The sequence below is a fragment of the Corvus moneduloides genome, chromosome 4, assembly GCF_009650955.1.
Source record: "Corvus moneduloides isolate bCorMon1 chromosome 4, bCorMon1.pri, whole genome shotgun sequence".
In the NCBI taxonomy this organism is placed as follows: Eukaryota; Metazoa; Chordata; class Aves; order Passeriformes; family Corvidae; genus Corvus; species Corvus moneduloides.
In genome coordinates, this window is record NC_045479.1 from 4,672,407 (window position 1) to 4,689,089 (window position 16,683).

The window sequence follows — 16,683 nt, forward strand, 5'->3', positions numbered from 1 at the left end:
ATTTCTGTCAACTTTGTCTAAGCCAGAACTTGCAGTATAAACCCAGTCCAGCCTATGGAATCAAAGCAATACTCAAGTTCACTGTGTAGAAGAGTCTGATTTGCCACACATCAGCTCGAACTGGTGAAGAGAATTGCTCCCACATCCCCCTGCATGACCACACACGTGCAGCCACCCTGCCTTCAGGCAAAGTGGTCGGTTGACTTTGTAAGGAAAAGAAGCAAAGTTCCTAGAGACAGAAGGAAAAATACCTGTTGTTGAATATCAGCACTATGTGTATTGGCTGTATGTCAATCATTAAGAATACAATTAACAGAAAGAAACATTCTATGCCAATATGCAGTCGTAACTATAAGTGAGTAGACAGTAACCCATGCCACAATTCAGAACCTCTATGGCCATTAAATACAGATTTTTGTCTCCTTTAGTCTTTAAGCAAGAGCACTTCATCAGCATGGCAAAAACAGCCTGATGACTTTGATTCACATTTCAAACTATCCAAGGACAGAGAGTCAAAGCCATGTCCCTATGCGTGACTTCTTGCAGACAGCTACACTCACTTGGCAGCTATTATCTCTCAGACCAGCTGGGTTGTGTTTTTCAGGGTCTCTGCTCTGGAGCCCTTCCAGGCTGTTGCATTCAGCTGGAATGTTTGTGGCAGAATTAGTCCAGGAAACTCCTTTCCTCAACACATAAACTTCCGCCGGGGCACCAGTGCAACTGCACCACACCAAATAAAGGCCTGGAGCTGAGCAAGGCAGAAACAGAAGAAAACAGAACTAGAAAGAAGAAAGGCTGATTAATGATTGATTAAAACTGTGGTAAACAGAAGCGTTCTTCACTGGTTATGCCCTTGGTACTCTTTCATAGAATAGTTACTTTGTTCAAAGCCAGATCCAGTGGTTGCCACAGAGCATTGCAGACATGCTTATTCCAATTTCCAGAAAACCCTAAGCTCTTTGTTTAGAACTATTCGATACGTGATCTGTCTTCATTAAAAATTTCATTTTCAAAATAAAATTCTGTAATCAAGTCCTTGCACTCTGAAACCCTCTCTTTAAAACTTCTCCTGTGTGTTTTCCTACTGCATGAATTTATGTCTCCTTTTCTAGACTCTCCCTACTCCTTTCCAGCCCATTCTCTCTGCCACCCAGATGTGTGCCCAGGGAATCTTCCCTCACCTTTTTCTCTGATGCAGGCCCATTGAGGCCATTTTCAACACCTGACATTTTTTCCCCCTACGGAAGACCTAGATGCTGTTTTTTCTCTGTCTGCTATCCATGCTATTGTCTCTTATTCCTCTGCAACTATTCTGATGGCCCATTTTCACCCACGGAAAAATTTGTATGGAGAAAGCTCTGGGAGTACAACACACTACGCAGAGAAAAACATCCTTACTGCCTCCTGAGGATTCAGAACTACAACATAATGAAATGACTCTGGCTAAATCCATCTCTTCATACGGCTCTACACACCAGACCTCGGTCTGTAACACAAGGAAAATGAACCCTTTTCCCTCAGAGCAGAGCTCAGGGTGCAGGAACAGGCAAGGACGTGCCAGGCTTCCTTCTCTCTGCTGGAGCCACTCACCACATCTGGCAGTACCCACACACGTGGCTCTCAGCATTTCCTTGGCTCGAGCACGCCTGTGCGTGGGTAATTTTTCGTCGCACACCTACCCCTATTTGTCAACATATCACACCACCACATCTTAAACCAAGCCTGTTATTACCTAAAACTTGGGGGTGCACCTGACAGAGCAGCAAGGCACACCCTGCACACCAAGTAGTCACCCAATTACAATTTCAGCTCCTTAGCAAAGGCCCTTTGTCACCTTTTGTTTTACTAGTTTAGGCACTGTTTGACACCTGCTTAATACAATGCTGCTTTCATTAACACAGTGGGGCTTTCATCCTGTTTGGCTATGGAGGCAATATACAACTTCAGTACCTCAGTAGATTCTCTTTATATCAAAACCAGAAGTGTAAGTCCATGTGAAGAGAAAATAAAGTACTCTACCTTTTTTTTCTTCTCTCTCTCTAATGGCATTGCTTGGAGGGAAAATCTGTTTAAAAAAAAAAAAAAGAGTGTGTAAGCACTAAAACTAACCCTGCACTTGTCACCAGAATCAGAGCTTTAGTCTTCAAGTAAGTGCAGAAGTTTTTCTGAATCATTAATACCAAATAAATGACCGAGAAAGAGGAAGAAAATACATAAAAGCCTTCATGATATGCAAAACAGATGGAGGGAAGCTGCTTTGTGAGGCACAGTATTCTAAACCTGAAGTGGGAACTGAACTTTTTATGCAATCCCAGTGGCGAGGTACTGGTAATGTTATTCTGAAGTCAAAAAGGTGACTTCTGTCTGTTCTTCTGAAATATTAATTAAATAAAAATATTTTATTTCTGCATATCCCAAGCTGACAACATACACATGGGAAAAAAGCTTATATTCTCTATGCCCTTAAAACCATTACATTGTCATCTTCAAATAAACACCTCACCACAGCAGGTGCCTAGAAGATACAAACAAGTGTGTGGAACACAATGTTCTGAAGAAATCCTCACGGATACAGTTCTAGTCTTCAAAAATACTTCTAAAAAAAGTTTTATGAGGTGTCAGTGGCTGGGAAAACAAAATCCTTTCTCACAATCAAAAGTTTTCCCATTTCTAGAGCCAGAGACAGAACTTGAAGTTTTACAAGGTTCACTTTTAAATGTTGTGGGTTTGGAGGGGTTTACATTTCAGGTTTTGGTTTGGAGCATTTAACTGTTCTCGAGTCCCAATATTGTACAAATTAACTTATTGTAGCAATATCAACAGCAAAGAAAATCCCGTGATGAATCTGCCTTTTTCCCCCCCATGATAAACAAAGTGCTCTAGACACCAGACGTCAGTAAGGAACTGTCTGGGAAGAGATAATTCAAAAGGGCTTTGAAAAAAAGAAAGCAGCAGGGTGGTGTCTAGTCACGATAAGTTATTTTGAAAACAGACTGGATAGTGCTGATACTAGAGCACGATGACAGCACACAACAATCTGGGCAAATACAGCCAAAAGGGTAAAATGGGAACTTCACTGTCATTGCAGAGAATGGTGAGTACAACAAACACACACCACACATACTCAAGTTCGTGTGTATTGATGTCTTGCTATGAAAAATTAATGGTTCACCTCAAAAAAAAAAGCTGCTCTGAAGTCTTTTACTTCCACATTACAAGGAACCCCTGGGTTAGCTAAGACCTTGTTGATGTGTGTGTGCAGAGCTATCTCTGTCTGTATTTATGATGTTTGTTTTCTCACCAACACTCTACAAATCACAAAGACCCTTTTCTGGTGCTTCTTATGTTTCTGTCCATGGTATGTGGCTCTCTTGCATCACACCAGTTTACAAAACAAGACTGTCTGAGGTTTAGTTTGGTTTTGAATGGAGCACAAAAATGAGTTTCCTATATAAAAAGTCTGTCCTATGTGTCATGATTAGATAATATCAAGAGAAGGACTGAGTCACACTGTTCTTCTACTTTACTGTAACTTCTCAGAATTCAGTGGTGCTGCTCTGACCTTAAAAAGCAACAAAATCAGGCCTCTCTTTTACAGGATTATTTCCCAGGGAACTTTAGGAGTTAGGTTGCTAAATAAATAGCTGTGTATCACAAGTTAATTCATGCTTCCTCCCCCTCCACCCTGCCTCATTTCTTTAACAAAAAAGGAGCATGAGTGGAAAGACAGACAGGACTAATAAATCATGCATGATGGGGAGTCAGAATATCCAACTTCCCAGAGTTTTTCAATCTGAATTTTCATCTGTTTTACTTACAGGGAAAACCATTCACTTAAAAATTTTGTGCCTGACTTCCACTCTTTTTTGATTCAGAATTAGTCTATTCCTCTATTTTGTCATCAGATCTAGCTATCCACAGAAGGGCCTGGAAAAAATAGTTTGCCTGTGATTCAGAATCTCCTTTTTATCTTACAAAGAAAGAGACTTTTCTGCTTCCCAGAGACACAAGGCACTATCCAGCATTCAGCATTTTGGATAGGTCAAGTACTTGTTCAAATATTCAGTATTGCTGTCCTTACCCTTCTCTGTACAAGTCTGCATCTGCAATGTATCAAACAAGGAACTGGGCCAAGATCAATGCAATGGATGTGGGAGGAAAAAAATGGGCAGTATGGTCCTGCCCTTCTTAAGAAGGCATTTGCAGAAGTAGATATATCTGGCAACAAACTACCTGTCTTCTTTTGGGGGAAGGGTATAATGTCTCTAGAAAGACACCACAAAATGAGGCCCATGCTATTGGACCAAGGCCTCTTGCCTTTCAAAAGATACAGAAACTTCAGAGATGAAGAAGCCACTTTATCTGCTCTTATGGCTGCATGTAGTTTGGGGGGGGGCAGCTGGGAGCACAAACCAATTTTCCTGGCTTCTGCAGCAACCCACACGTGGCCACCATCTCTTCCCAGCCCCTGGGGCTCCACACGTGTTCTGGTTGCAGGACCAGCAGAGTCCCCAGACAAGACAATTGCTGGAAGCCTCGTGCTAGAACAATGTGCAGCTCATGGCCTCCTCCCTGCCCGCCCTGAATTCCTTCTGGAAATGACAGATGCTGAGAGTGCGGACGCCCATCTGACCAACCCTAGAGCAGACCTGGAGCACGCAGCGCAACAACTGCACAGCCATGGATTAGTGAAGGACAATGAGCCGAACTTCTGTGGGAATCACTGGACCTTCCACGTCCCCACTAAACGTTCGGATTGCTCACGGGTCCTGCCATGTGACGGGAGAAACACCACATGAGGTTCTGCTCTCGTATTTACAAAACCTGAGCAACTCAGTCAGCTAAAACCATCTGGCTCCCCTGTTGTGTACGAGTTCAGGTTATAAAGCAATTTCTATTCAGCTCTAACTGTACAGATTCCACAGTGGTATTTTTCATGTTGTTCCTAATCAAGATGAACTCGTTGGTTTTACTGTGTGCTTCGTTTTGTTTTGTTTTTCAAACATGAGGAAAATATTTCCAACACTTTTCAAAATTTTTGTGTTTTTTAAAAAGGAAAACATATCTCTCCCTCCACTCTTAGGACATTCAAAGCATCCCTTTCCTTGTCAAAACTAGACATAGCTTACTGCTGAAACTTGAAAGGAAGCATAAAAATATTTTTCCATGAGAACAAGAGCCTCCACTTGGCAAGAAAAATAGTCAACTGTTCTCTAAAGTGATGGGCTTTGGAAAACCTACAGTCTGCACATACAAGGAAAATCCCATTCCTGTGATAACCATGCCTACCAACAGAACTGGACAGGAATGCAGATCTGGGATGGGTGAATTTTCCATTTATAGATGAGATGGGGTTGGATGCTGGCCATGGTGTTCTTCCTATTTAATTGAAGTTGCCTATCCCCTCATTACAAAGCCCATTCTCCCACAGAAACAACTGAGAAGGTTTGGTCTTTGTTGATGCTTTGGTACCTGCTCTTTTTACAGGGCTTGACCTAGGGAAAATCAAGCAAAGTATTTGCCAGTCCCACATTAATCCACCTTTCCAGTCTGTGATCAGAAGGTTTCTTTTTACAAGTTAAAGAAAAGACACAAAAGACATGTTTCTGCTTCCACAGCAACCAGTCCTGGCCTGTGCAAGGAAGTTGCAGTTTAATTAAACCAGTTCAAAAACTGATGCTGTTAAATTAATGTGAAGTCTGTGGGAGGATGGATGTTATTTTGCTGGAGTGCTTTCTACTGTTTTAACTGAAGTGGTAAGGAAGGGATTTAAGCTAAATCAATACACAACATACTTCAACTGATATGTGTCCAAAAAAGGCATTTGCATCAACATAATGAAACAGTGCAAGATTTTCATGTAGACAAGACTCAGAAGAAAATGTAACTATATTATTCTTTGGGAATATTGTGAACATGCCTTGTTTTGCCCTTGTCTGCTGTCAACACCTCCTCCACTGCCTCCAGGGGTCTGCTCCCCACTGCCTGACAGTTTTATTAACTATCTCTTCCTGTCCTGTTTACCCTCAGGTACCCACTTGTTGGCAAGTTACACTTCTCTTTATCACCAAACCACCACCCCATTCAATGTAGCTCTCAAAAACTAGAGCTTCCTGCAGTTCTGCTAAGTTAAAAGGTTCCTCTTCAGGGTAGTTTCAACCTGAGGTTCTCCAGATTTTCCCCTTTCCTCTATTTGTTACAGTAATAGTTACTGCAGCTTCAGAACACAATTGGCTGGGTTTTTCTCAGAACTCAAAATATATTGTTTCAGGCTTCTTGTGTGCCCAGTGCTGTGGAAGCGTCAGACTGTGACTACTCCTTCTGGGAAGCCCATCTTGCTCCAGAGGGTGACACAGGTGAGTGAGCAAAAGGCCATTTTTAAAAAGGCCATTTTTAGCAGCTACTTTCTCAGCTTGGCACGATATCCCAGCACCTCTTGAGCTCACTGGTTTACTCTACAGCGTGGGGAACGTGCTTGGGAAAAAGGAAAAGGTCAATCCTTACTCTTCTTACTGTTCTTGGTTCGTCCCCCAGAGGCCAGCACGGCCAGGCCAACACTGGGATGCAAATCCTGAGCAATTTTCTCTCCCGGCTTTGCCCGAGCCACCACCACTGCTGCACTGTGGGCTGCAGGGGGAACCGAGGGGATCTCTGGGGATGAGGCGCTGGAAAACAGTGCCGAAATCACAACATCCAGCCATTCCAAGGACACCAGGGCCTACATACAGAATAGGTTAGACAGAGTTTGGTACCACAGTGCCTGAACAAAGAGCTGGCACTGTTGGCAGACTTTTTTAACAAATGGCTCGTTTCCACGCTATTGAATCGATGGCAAACTTCCCAACAGGAGCAGCCTCTGGCCACAAATGTGTAGTTAACAACCCAGTGTGTAGAGCACACGCTGCTTCCTACCAGCTGCACATGGCCCACAGTCCCCACTGATGGCTGCAGTCAGAAACAAGCTGGAGGTGCTGAGCACATGAGAGTGCTCCCAGTCATAGTAAATCCAACCACACAAAAATTCTAGATAGTCTTTCTGTTTCTCCTCGGACATAACTGTTGAAAGTAAGTGCTCCGTTAACAGGAGGGAGAAAACAGACTTGATTTACACACCTCCCCATGCATAATAATGCTTAAAAGTGCAAGTTTTGGAATATTTTTGAGACACAGTGGTGAGTTGAAGCAGGAGACCATCTCATGCATTTCAGTGCAAAAGACAGCAGGGAAAAGGAAATTCTTTTTTGTGTCTTTAATTTAAGGATCAGACAATTCAGAAAATTGGTATGTTAGTGATAACAGACTAATTTCCTCTTTAAACCCAGGTTTGTATCTTTTGAGTCCCTACCAGAAAATTTTCAAGTCTATTTATTTATTGCAAATGTAAGCCACCTTTATTTTTTTTTTTTCTTATCCTGTTTTAGGAAAAGAGGCAGAGGAAGAGAGATTTCCAACGTCTCAGTATTACAAAATCTAAGGGAACAAATATGCAATTCAATCTGCTGAGTTAAGACTGAAGAAATGCAAAAGCCACACACAAGTTTAACTCTGCCCCCGTGTGTGCAAACATGATAACACATCCATCCGCCTGGATCCTGCGGTGGTTTTGTGCTGAAGGTTGTGTCCGTTTCTGGCAGTAATTATATACGGCATCCACGATGACCATGATGCTACAGGACACCTTTTTTCTTCTATGCTCACGTGTCTCCGCATTACGAAACTCCTTTAGGAATGCACTGGCTGCTAAAAAACGAGCCATAGAGATATGCCTGCTACCCATAATAGTAAAGCAAAAAGTGAAGAAATGGGGAAAAAAAATAAAAGGCAGCACTCGAATTTTACTGGAGGGATGATCCTGTTAAGACGAGGAAAAACCAGGGACTTAATTTTATTTCTCACGTTTGGCACGCATGGCCTGTGTGAACTTCCCTGTTCTACACTGTGCCTCACCTTCCAGCCTGAGAAGAGGATACCAACATCTTTAGGGGGGCAGGGAAAGGAACTCCTTCTTCCTCTGCAAACTCACACTGAGGTTTCTCCAGCTGGCTCACTTCATCAGCACACAATGTGACAAGGCTCCATCAAGGGGAGACACACGCTGCTCCAGCCAAGGGCTCAGCCCACGATCACACACCCAGCAGCAAAGGAGCAGCTCTGGGAGCTGGGAGCAAGGGGCCTCTCGATCATGTCCTACCCTGGGACTTGTTTATTGACACTTTTTGGGACACCGCTGGACTTTACCAGTGACAATCCTGGGCCAAAGTGCCCCTGAATGAAACCTTCTCTCTCAAGAAATCTATGGAGGGAACTGCAACAGGGTGTCAGAACACCTCGGCACGGGGCATAAGAGAGACAGACACATGGACAATCCCTGGGACACAGACAGGAGCTGATCTCTGCAGAAACACCAGCCAGACTGGGACACACCTGCCCTCAACCCTTATCTTTTGATAAGGGAAAGGTCCGAAGGGCGTACCACTGCCACATCCCAAGTAATCACGTCCTCGATTTTTAATTGATTTCGGCTTTCACTTTAACCTTTGCGAGCTGTGTGTACAGAGAAAAAGCCACAGCCCTGTTTGCCGGATATGGGAGGACCCAGAGCACCAGGGACGCCCCAGCATCCACCCCAGCCCTGGCCAGTGACCAGGCACTGTTAAACCCAGCAGGCAAGAGGCAGCTGCGGGGAGGCAGCGCAGAGGGAGTGCAGGACCATGGCGACCTATGTGCAGCTGAACACCACTGCCAAGATGCCCCTCGTGGGGCTGGGCACCTGGAAGGTAAGAGCTTCAGAGAAAAGCACCTGTACTGCAGAGCTCCCAGGCACAAAACTTCACTGCCCCTGGTCCAGCTCTGGGGAGCTGTCCTGCTGCCTGGGGCCCCGCTCTGCCTGGCTGAGTGTGAGTGGAGCTACAGATAAGTGGCTGGAGGTTGATTTCCAGCCTTGGAGTCCACATTTATCACTGCAAGAAACAGTGTTCTTGGAAAAGAAAAAACTCCCACCAGCCTGGACTGGGGGGGGGGGGGGCGGATTGCTTTCACTAACATGGCTTCCCTGGTTTTATTTTGCTAGGATACAGGTCTTTAACAAGCACTGATTTGAGATTGTTAATATTGATGCATTTTTTCCAGTCTGCAGCTGGGCAAGGAAAAGCTGCAGTGATGGCTGCCATCGATGCCGGGTACCGCCACTTTGACTGCGCCTACGTGTACCAGAATGAGAATGAAGTTGGGGAAGGGATCCAGCAGAAAATCAAAGAAGGTGTTGTGAAACGAGAAGACCTCTTCGTTGCCAGCAAGGTAAAGATCCAATGATCCTGCAGCCTGGAGCACAGCTGGGGGAATGCTTTGTCTTTGAGTATTTTCCTAGCAGGAAGCTTAAGTTACGGAGACAAACTTTTTGCTGTAGGATAAAGCAAATCGTAACAGCATTCAGGCCACTCCTGACGCAAGCTGACAGCTTCAGCCCGTTCTGTATGGAGAGTTGGGAAGGATACACTGTGTCTGCAGCCTGCTGTGGTGGCCCAACAGTGCTGGGGGATGGATGAAGAGAGGCCAACTGCAGACTGATTAGTGCAAAAGAAGGGAGCAGGAAGAGGAAGGGTGGGCCAGGTAGCCCCAGCAAGGTAGAAACACATGATGCAATGTCAGAGACCACTCAGTGTAAAGGACTGACAGAGGCAGAACCAGCTTGCTAATGACACCTCGGGGACTGCTAAAGCACAGCAGAGCACACTGCCAGTTGTTCCAGCAGTTGGGCTCAGAGCATTCCAAAGGGGTGTCCCTGCAGTGGGAGCTGTCATTCTGGGCACCTTGGGACACTGCAATCTGCTTAGCATATGTCCCAAGGAAGGTGGGGTTGGTGGCTTCGCTTTCTTATTACAAAAATCAGGCTACTTAGCTGGAATCTGAAGGTACTTCTTACCTAAGTAGAGGTTGGTGACAACCACTCTTTGTGGCTCATCTTATATCTTCTTGGCTTTGCCTGCTACACGCAGTGCAGGAGTTCTGTGCATGCTCAGGAACGACAGATACACAACTGCCAAGGCAGACCCTGGGCAAAAGGGGGTGGCACAAACCTTGTGTGTGAACTAATGTAACCAGAGACTGGTACACACGGCCCCCACAGTCACAGGCCAGCCCCATCCCAGAGCATGGCACATCTGAACAGCACCAGCATGGCCTCATTCCACATCAGCTTCCAAAGAACAGGGAGCATTCCTGTGCTGTGCAGAAGAGCGCCTGAGAGCTTTAACCGGGAGATCACAGTCTGCCCTGTTTTGTCTCCAGCTGTGGTGCACATTTCATGAGAAGCCTCTGGTGAAGGGAGCCTGCCAGAAGACACTTGCAGACCTGAAACTGGATTACCTGGATCTCTACCTCATCCACTGGCCTTTTGGCTTCAAGGTACAGTAACAGCAGGTTTCACTCCTGGGAGAGCTCCTCAGAAGTGCCAGGGGTGCTTGCAGCACCACTGCTGCTGCAGTGCAGGAGGAGCCGTGCCTGTTGTGCCAGCGCTGCCCCAGTGCTGCCCATCCCGCTTTCCTCTGCCCCATCAGCCGGGCCCCTGATCCCCGCCCCGGGACCGCTGCCTGCACAGCGTCCTCTGCCCTCCTGACAACGGGGAGGCAGAGCCAGCACTAAGGTCAGGCCTCTGGCTGCAAGAAAAAGCTACGCCTCTTTCCCGTTCTTTTACAAACCCAAAGCATGCTCTTCTGAAAGAAAACCCCCTGGGACAGAGGGGTGCAGTTTGCTGCCTGACAGAAATTCTTTCCTCTGCAGGTTGCAGAGTCACACGGTTAAAGTAAACACTTCTGTTTCCCATTTCTTTCTTTAATCACCAAATCCTCCATACGGTACAGATTGAGCTGACCGTGTCTGTAGGAGCCTTAGTGTCGTTTCACAGACTTTGGATTTCAAAAGATGAGACTTTCGGGATCAAGTTTTCACAGCCTACACAGACTTCAAAGCATTTATGTCAGCATATATAGATAGATACACACACACCTGTCAAAATCTCTATTCTACCTTATGCTTTTGAGCTCAACTCCATTCCTTCAATATTGTTTTAGTTAGCTTTAAGTGGACAAAGCTGTCAAGTGAAACTCCACAATATTGTGGCATTTAGAAAATTCCAATCATTCAAACTACTTTGGCCATACTGTCTAGCTACAGGCTGTTCTAACTTTCCTAATACAGCCATTTCCATAGTGAGCCTCCCCATGGGACATCTGTCAGCAGATGCACTCCTGTATAAATGTCTGTGTTCACAGGGTCAAAGTCAGTCCTCCCTATACCTTCTTAAAAACATCTAAAGAAACTGTTATTCTTAAATGTGCAAAACAGAACAGTACTTGACGTGAACTAATGTAAGACTCCAGAATATTGTTCTCTAAGTTAATCACTTCCCTGCATGCACTTTGTGGATCATCACTTCAGAGGGTCCAGTAGAAACACCTGTCTTTATTGGGAGAGTAGATGACGAAAATGCATGAACTAAGAATAAGAAGTGATTGAAGAATTAAGTTATGATGAGAATGACTTGATTTTTTTTTTAATGCAGTATTAGCTTTACCTCCTTACATCCCTGTTGGGTAATTTTACATAGCAAGTGTCTCAACAGAGATTATTTCAAGCCTTCTCTCTCTCTCTGACAGGCAGGAGAAGAACCGTTTCCCAAAGATGACAAAGGCATGGCTATACCCAGCAACAGTGATCTTCTACAGACGTGGGAGGTAAGTTCAGCCAGAGCAGAAGAGAAATGTCCTCTGTCCTCATCAGTCTTTTCCATGTTTCCATTACCTTCAGCAGTCACAGAACTGGTGTCTCATGCACACAAAATTAGTTGGAAGGAACATAAGGCAGCACAAAGTAGCTTTTCATAATGGGCATGCTTAATCCTTCCCTGGTTATTCCTATTCTCCGACTGTCCTACTTTACTGGAGCTGCACAAACACTTCCAGTGGAGCTGCACACCAGACTGAAGCTAGAAAAAGTTCATTGTGGAACAATAACAACTGTACAATTGTTTTCACCACAGTTCTTGTGTCTTTCTCAAGGTGCTCAAACAAATTTCACAGAAATAAAGATATTTTAGGTTTAGAGATCTTGCCTACAGTGTGTAGTACAGCCCTCCAGTGCTTGCACAACAGGGGATTACTGAGTGTCATCATTCTTCTCCTCGTGCAACTCTGTGGATTTCCACACACTCAGAGAATGAGAATTCGGGCTTGGGTGAGATGGCATTAATGTGCCAGCACCTGCTTTTCCCTCAGAGAACTCTGCAACTCTAAATAGTTATTTTGTGCTGCTTGTGGTGGGAAACAAGTCACATCAGGAAGAACATCATCATGAGCTGCCTTGCACACCGGATGATGATTTTGCTATTTTAGGCCATGGAGGAGCTGGTGGATGCTGGCCTGGTCAAAGCCATTGGTGTCTCCAACTTCAACCATGAGCAGATCGAAAGAATCTTGAACAAGCCAGGACTGAAGCACAAGCCTGCAAACAACCAGGTAAACTGCAAAGTGGCTGCAGGCGACTGGTTTTGTGGGATTATAAAGATCCAATTACAGCTGCATGAGGAGATGGGAAAAGGGAGAACTAAGTAGACACAGCATGTACTTTAAATCTCTCCCTATGGATATTTCAGTTGGATACTTGTGGGGTTTTTTTTAATCACCTTGCTGAACCACTTTTTAAGGATGTTGGAGCATTTCCCTGAAAAGTCTTTCTGGAATAATAAAGAGCCCAGAGATTAGCTTTGTGAACCCCCCCCCAGCAAAAACCATACAAGCACTTTATATCAAAACAGGTGGTTTTAATACTAAGGATGGGTATTATCATGCAGGCCACCGTCAAATTAGGGAAAAAAGCAGCCTCTGAGTGGATTAGGAGATAATTTACGGAGCACAACAATATTGCAACAGTTCTACCACTGTCAGACTCTTTGCTTCTGTGTTGGCAGATTGAATCTCATCCATACCTCACCCAGGAGAAGCTGATCAAGTACTGTCAGTCCAAAGGGCTGGCTGTGACTGCATACTGCCCCCTTGGCTCTCCCGACAGACCGTGGTAAGGCTGCTTTGCAACCTGCCAGGGAGCTGCTGGGGATTATGACTGAAGCACTGAGACCACACGTGCACTGCTCATTTCTTCATTTAAACACAGATCTCTGGTGCTACGCTGAATCTTTCTGTGGAGGTTTCTTGCCACTGATTTGTTTTCTCTGTCTAGGGCTAAGCCCGGGGATCCTTCCCTTCTGGATGACCCCAAGATCAAGGAGATTGCAGCCAATCACAACAAAACCCCAGCACAGGTGGGTACTCCTTCCAGTTTTGGAAAACAGAGCTCAGGAAAGGGTAGAACCTCTATCCCTTCCCCATGAATTGTGGCACTCCTCTGCTTTTTCCCTAACAATGCAGATTTTTTAATTATATTACCTCCAAGACACACTACTATTAACTCTTTTACCCTCAAAAAGACTCTTGATCCACCTTCACATGTCACTTCCCTTCTCAAGTCCTTTTGCAGAGAATGTAAGCCTTGCATAGACTGCTAAAATCCCTAGGGCAAAGGAAAGGAATCAACTGGCCCAAACCTGGATGGGAAGGGAGGTTTCCTGTGAGGCTCCTCCACTCCCCTCTTTGCTCTCCAAGCAGTGCAGCCAACGCTGCAGGGACAGGAATAATTTGAAATGCAGCTCTGCAGAAGCAGGTACAGCTTAGGGAAAACAGCTCTGCTTTTTCCAGAGCAGGAGCCATTCTCTCTCTGACTCGGTTTTTTGTTCTTGCAGGTTCTCCTTCGCTTCCAGGTCCAGAGAAATGTGATTGTGATTCCCAAATCTGTCACCCCACAGCGCATTGTGGAGAACTTCCAGGTGAGGGATCACAAGTGAGCTGGGTGCTGCCCCTCAGGGATGGCTGGGCTTCTCCCTGCACAGCAAGCAGTGATCCTTCCTCACCCTTGCCATGTCCTCCTGCAGCAAGAGGACTGGGCTTCTTCCTTCTTTATGCTTCACCTGAGTGTTAACCCAGGCCTAGTTTCTGAGGGTTTAATCAACAATCCTTACATGGCATTCCCTGTTCCGTGGCTTGTGGATGAATGAGCAGGCACAGCCTGCTTGGAATCCCCACACAGGAACGTGTCAGAAACATCGTACCTAGAATTAGCAACATTCATAAAATAGTCTGTGCGTCCATAAAACAAGTTGTTCTTCTTAATTTAGTGGTCCATGAGTGAAGATGGAGTCTCCAGTGTGGAGCTGCTCCTGTATTTCTATTAGGTTTGTTCCAAGAAGTGATTTCCACCTGTTTCTCTATTTAGGTGTTTGACTTTGAACTGACTGAAGAGGAGATGGCAACTATTCTGACCTTCAACAGAAACTGGAGGATCTGTGAAATGCAAATGTAAGTGACACTGCTTGGGTTTTTTTCAACTTCTAAGTTTTGAATATTCTTTACAAGGAATTTTGTGTCACAGCTTCTAGGTAACATGAAATTCAATTTATTTAAAAATCACACCAACTCAAACTCCAACTGGTTTGTCCCAAAAAAATAACATTTTTAGGAGAGGGCTTAATGTCTTCATTTTAGAAACAAAACAAAAAAATTAAACCAAACTACATTCTAATTTTGAATTCTTAGTTTTCAGGAAACTCTCTGTAACTTTCATTACAAAAAATGGGTTCTGGATGTTCAACTCATCTTTGTATTAGAGAAAGGAGGACATCTATCTCCACCTATTCTTGCTGTAACTCCATGATGCAGATCTTCCCTTGGTGGCTCCTCCATGCACCCAACACATCTCTACATAACATTTAGATCACGCATGAAAATAACATTCTCTTTCATTTGTTTCAGATCCAAAAATCTCAAGGAATACCCTTTCCATGCAGAATACTGAATGTGCTTGTAACATGGCCTTCACTAGACCTCTGGTGTCTCATTTGGCTCCGCTCTAACTTTATCAATTTCTCTTATTGAATCTGCCCTGGTGCTGCCAGTGAAGACATGGGATGTTTATCCCATGAAATATGGGTTTTTTGGAAGATGGAAAGACTATTTTCTACAGCACCACCATTCAGTGATTGCCTTCAGTCTTGCATCAGCAGAAACCAGATGCTGACGAACCACAAAACACATCCCACAGATCCACAATTTCATCAGAGGTGTCACATATTTTAAATCAAATTAACTTTAAAATGCAAAAACCTAATTGGCTGAAAGTTTTCTGTCTGCTGTAGGAAAAACCCAAAACCCTCCTGTGGTGATCTGTTTACCCACTGCTTTTCTGATCCCATATTTCCCCGCCTTGCTCCTAGCCCTGGCCACTCCCTCGGGTCCTCCCTTTGGTTCCTGTACCCCAACTCTGCCCCTGAGCCCCTGAGAAAAAGCCCCTGCGCCTGGATCAAGAGCTCTCTCTGCCTCTGGGGATTGCTGGGAGAAGATGTAAGATTAAAGATCCTCTTAAACCCTTATGGAGAGACCCTTCTCGCCTCCTTTGCCATCACTGTGTTGTAAAGCTGATAGCTGCCGGAGCAAAACTGCGGAGCTGTTCGAAATGGACTACGGGAGGGGGAAAATGGTCACACTGCCCTAGCAGCTCCACTGAGCTCTCAGGGGAAGCTGCATCCTGCTAAACTAAACCTAGCATTACAAACTAAACCTAGTATTACAAACTAAGCCTAGCATTACAAACTAAGCCTAGCATTACAAACTAAGCCTAGCATTACAACACCCTCCCACCCAGAGACGCACAGGGGAGTGGGCTGCAGCCACCTGCACTGTGGGGACACAGATCCTGCCTGGGACACTCAGCATTTTCCCCTGCCATCCCTCAGCACCCACATTGTCCCCTCCTCACCAGCCACAGCCCCCGAGCCCTGGGTACAGCCCCGTTGGACATTTTGGCCATCACACAACCCAAGTGTCTGCTGGCACAGGAGGCTCAGGCCCTCAGTGCAGAACCAAACTGCCAGCACCTGAGGATCTTCTCCCCAAAAATCTCCACTCTCAATTCACAAAGATATAATCCAAGATCATGTGCCTCCCAGCTTCCCAAAGGAAGCAGCCCATAAAGCCCTTAGCACCCTCCAGGCAGCGGTAAGATAACATCCTGCGAAAAAATTACTGAATCAGTAAGGGCACAATCTTTAATATGGCATGGGAGCCAAAGATGTAGGGAATTTCTACCACCTTTCACACCCTCCTTCCCTTGGAAAGCTGCTGATCAAACGCTTGCTCTAACAATAGAGCCTCCACTGTGGGCAGAGTCACACAAATTTATCCAGATCATCCTTGCCTAAGGACAGCACCTACTGCCTCAGCCCACCCATGCTGAAGAGCTCTCCTGCTCCCAGCTGAAGGGTCTCTCCTGTCATCCCAGGGCACATACAACCTCCAACAAAGGAGACATCCACAGGGTTTAGGCCCATCAACTTGCTGAATCAGGCCTAGGCGTGAGGGATGCACAGACAGGAGCTGCCTGCTTAGGGTCCATGCTCATAGTTTCATTTCTGGAGTTTCATTTTAATCACACAGTTCAGTCAGCTCCTGCAATTAATAGACAAATACAAGAATTATCAAGAATTATCAAAAAGTTATACAAGAATTATCAAAAAACCTCTTGAAAAGACACAGAGAGGGTGGTGGGACCTCAGAGGATGCTCCTGCCTTGATCTGAACT

The 16,683-nt window shown here is 45.1% G+C and overlaps 1 protein-coding gene across 1 annotated transcript; it reads left to right on the forward strand.

Annotated features, from left to right (window-relative positions):
* The first annotated feature begins 8,585 nt into the window (after nt 1-8,585).
* On the forward strand, nt 8,586-14,929 carry LOC116442950 (aldo-keto reductase family 1 member B7-like). The gene is made up of 10 exons (XM_032106647.1): nt 8,586-8,777; nt 9,130-9,297; nt 10,288-10,404; nt 11,655-11,732; nt 12,390-12,512; nt 12,965-13,071; nt 13,234-13,315; nt 13,793-13,876; nt 14,323-14,405; nt 14,859-14,929. Exons 1-10 carry the CDS (start codon nt 8,712-8,714, stop codon nt 14,899-14,901), a joined length of 951 nt encoding a protein of 316 aa, XP_031962538.1. The 5' UTR covers nt 8,586-8,711; the 3' UTR covers nt 14,902-14,929.
* Nucleotides 14,930-16,683: the final 1,754 nt, after the last annotated feature.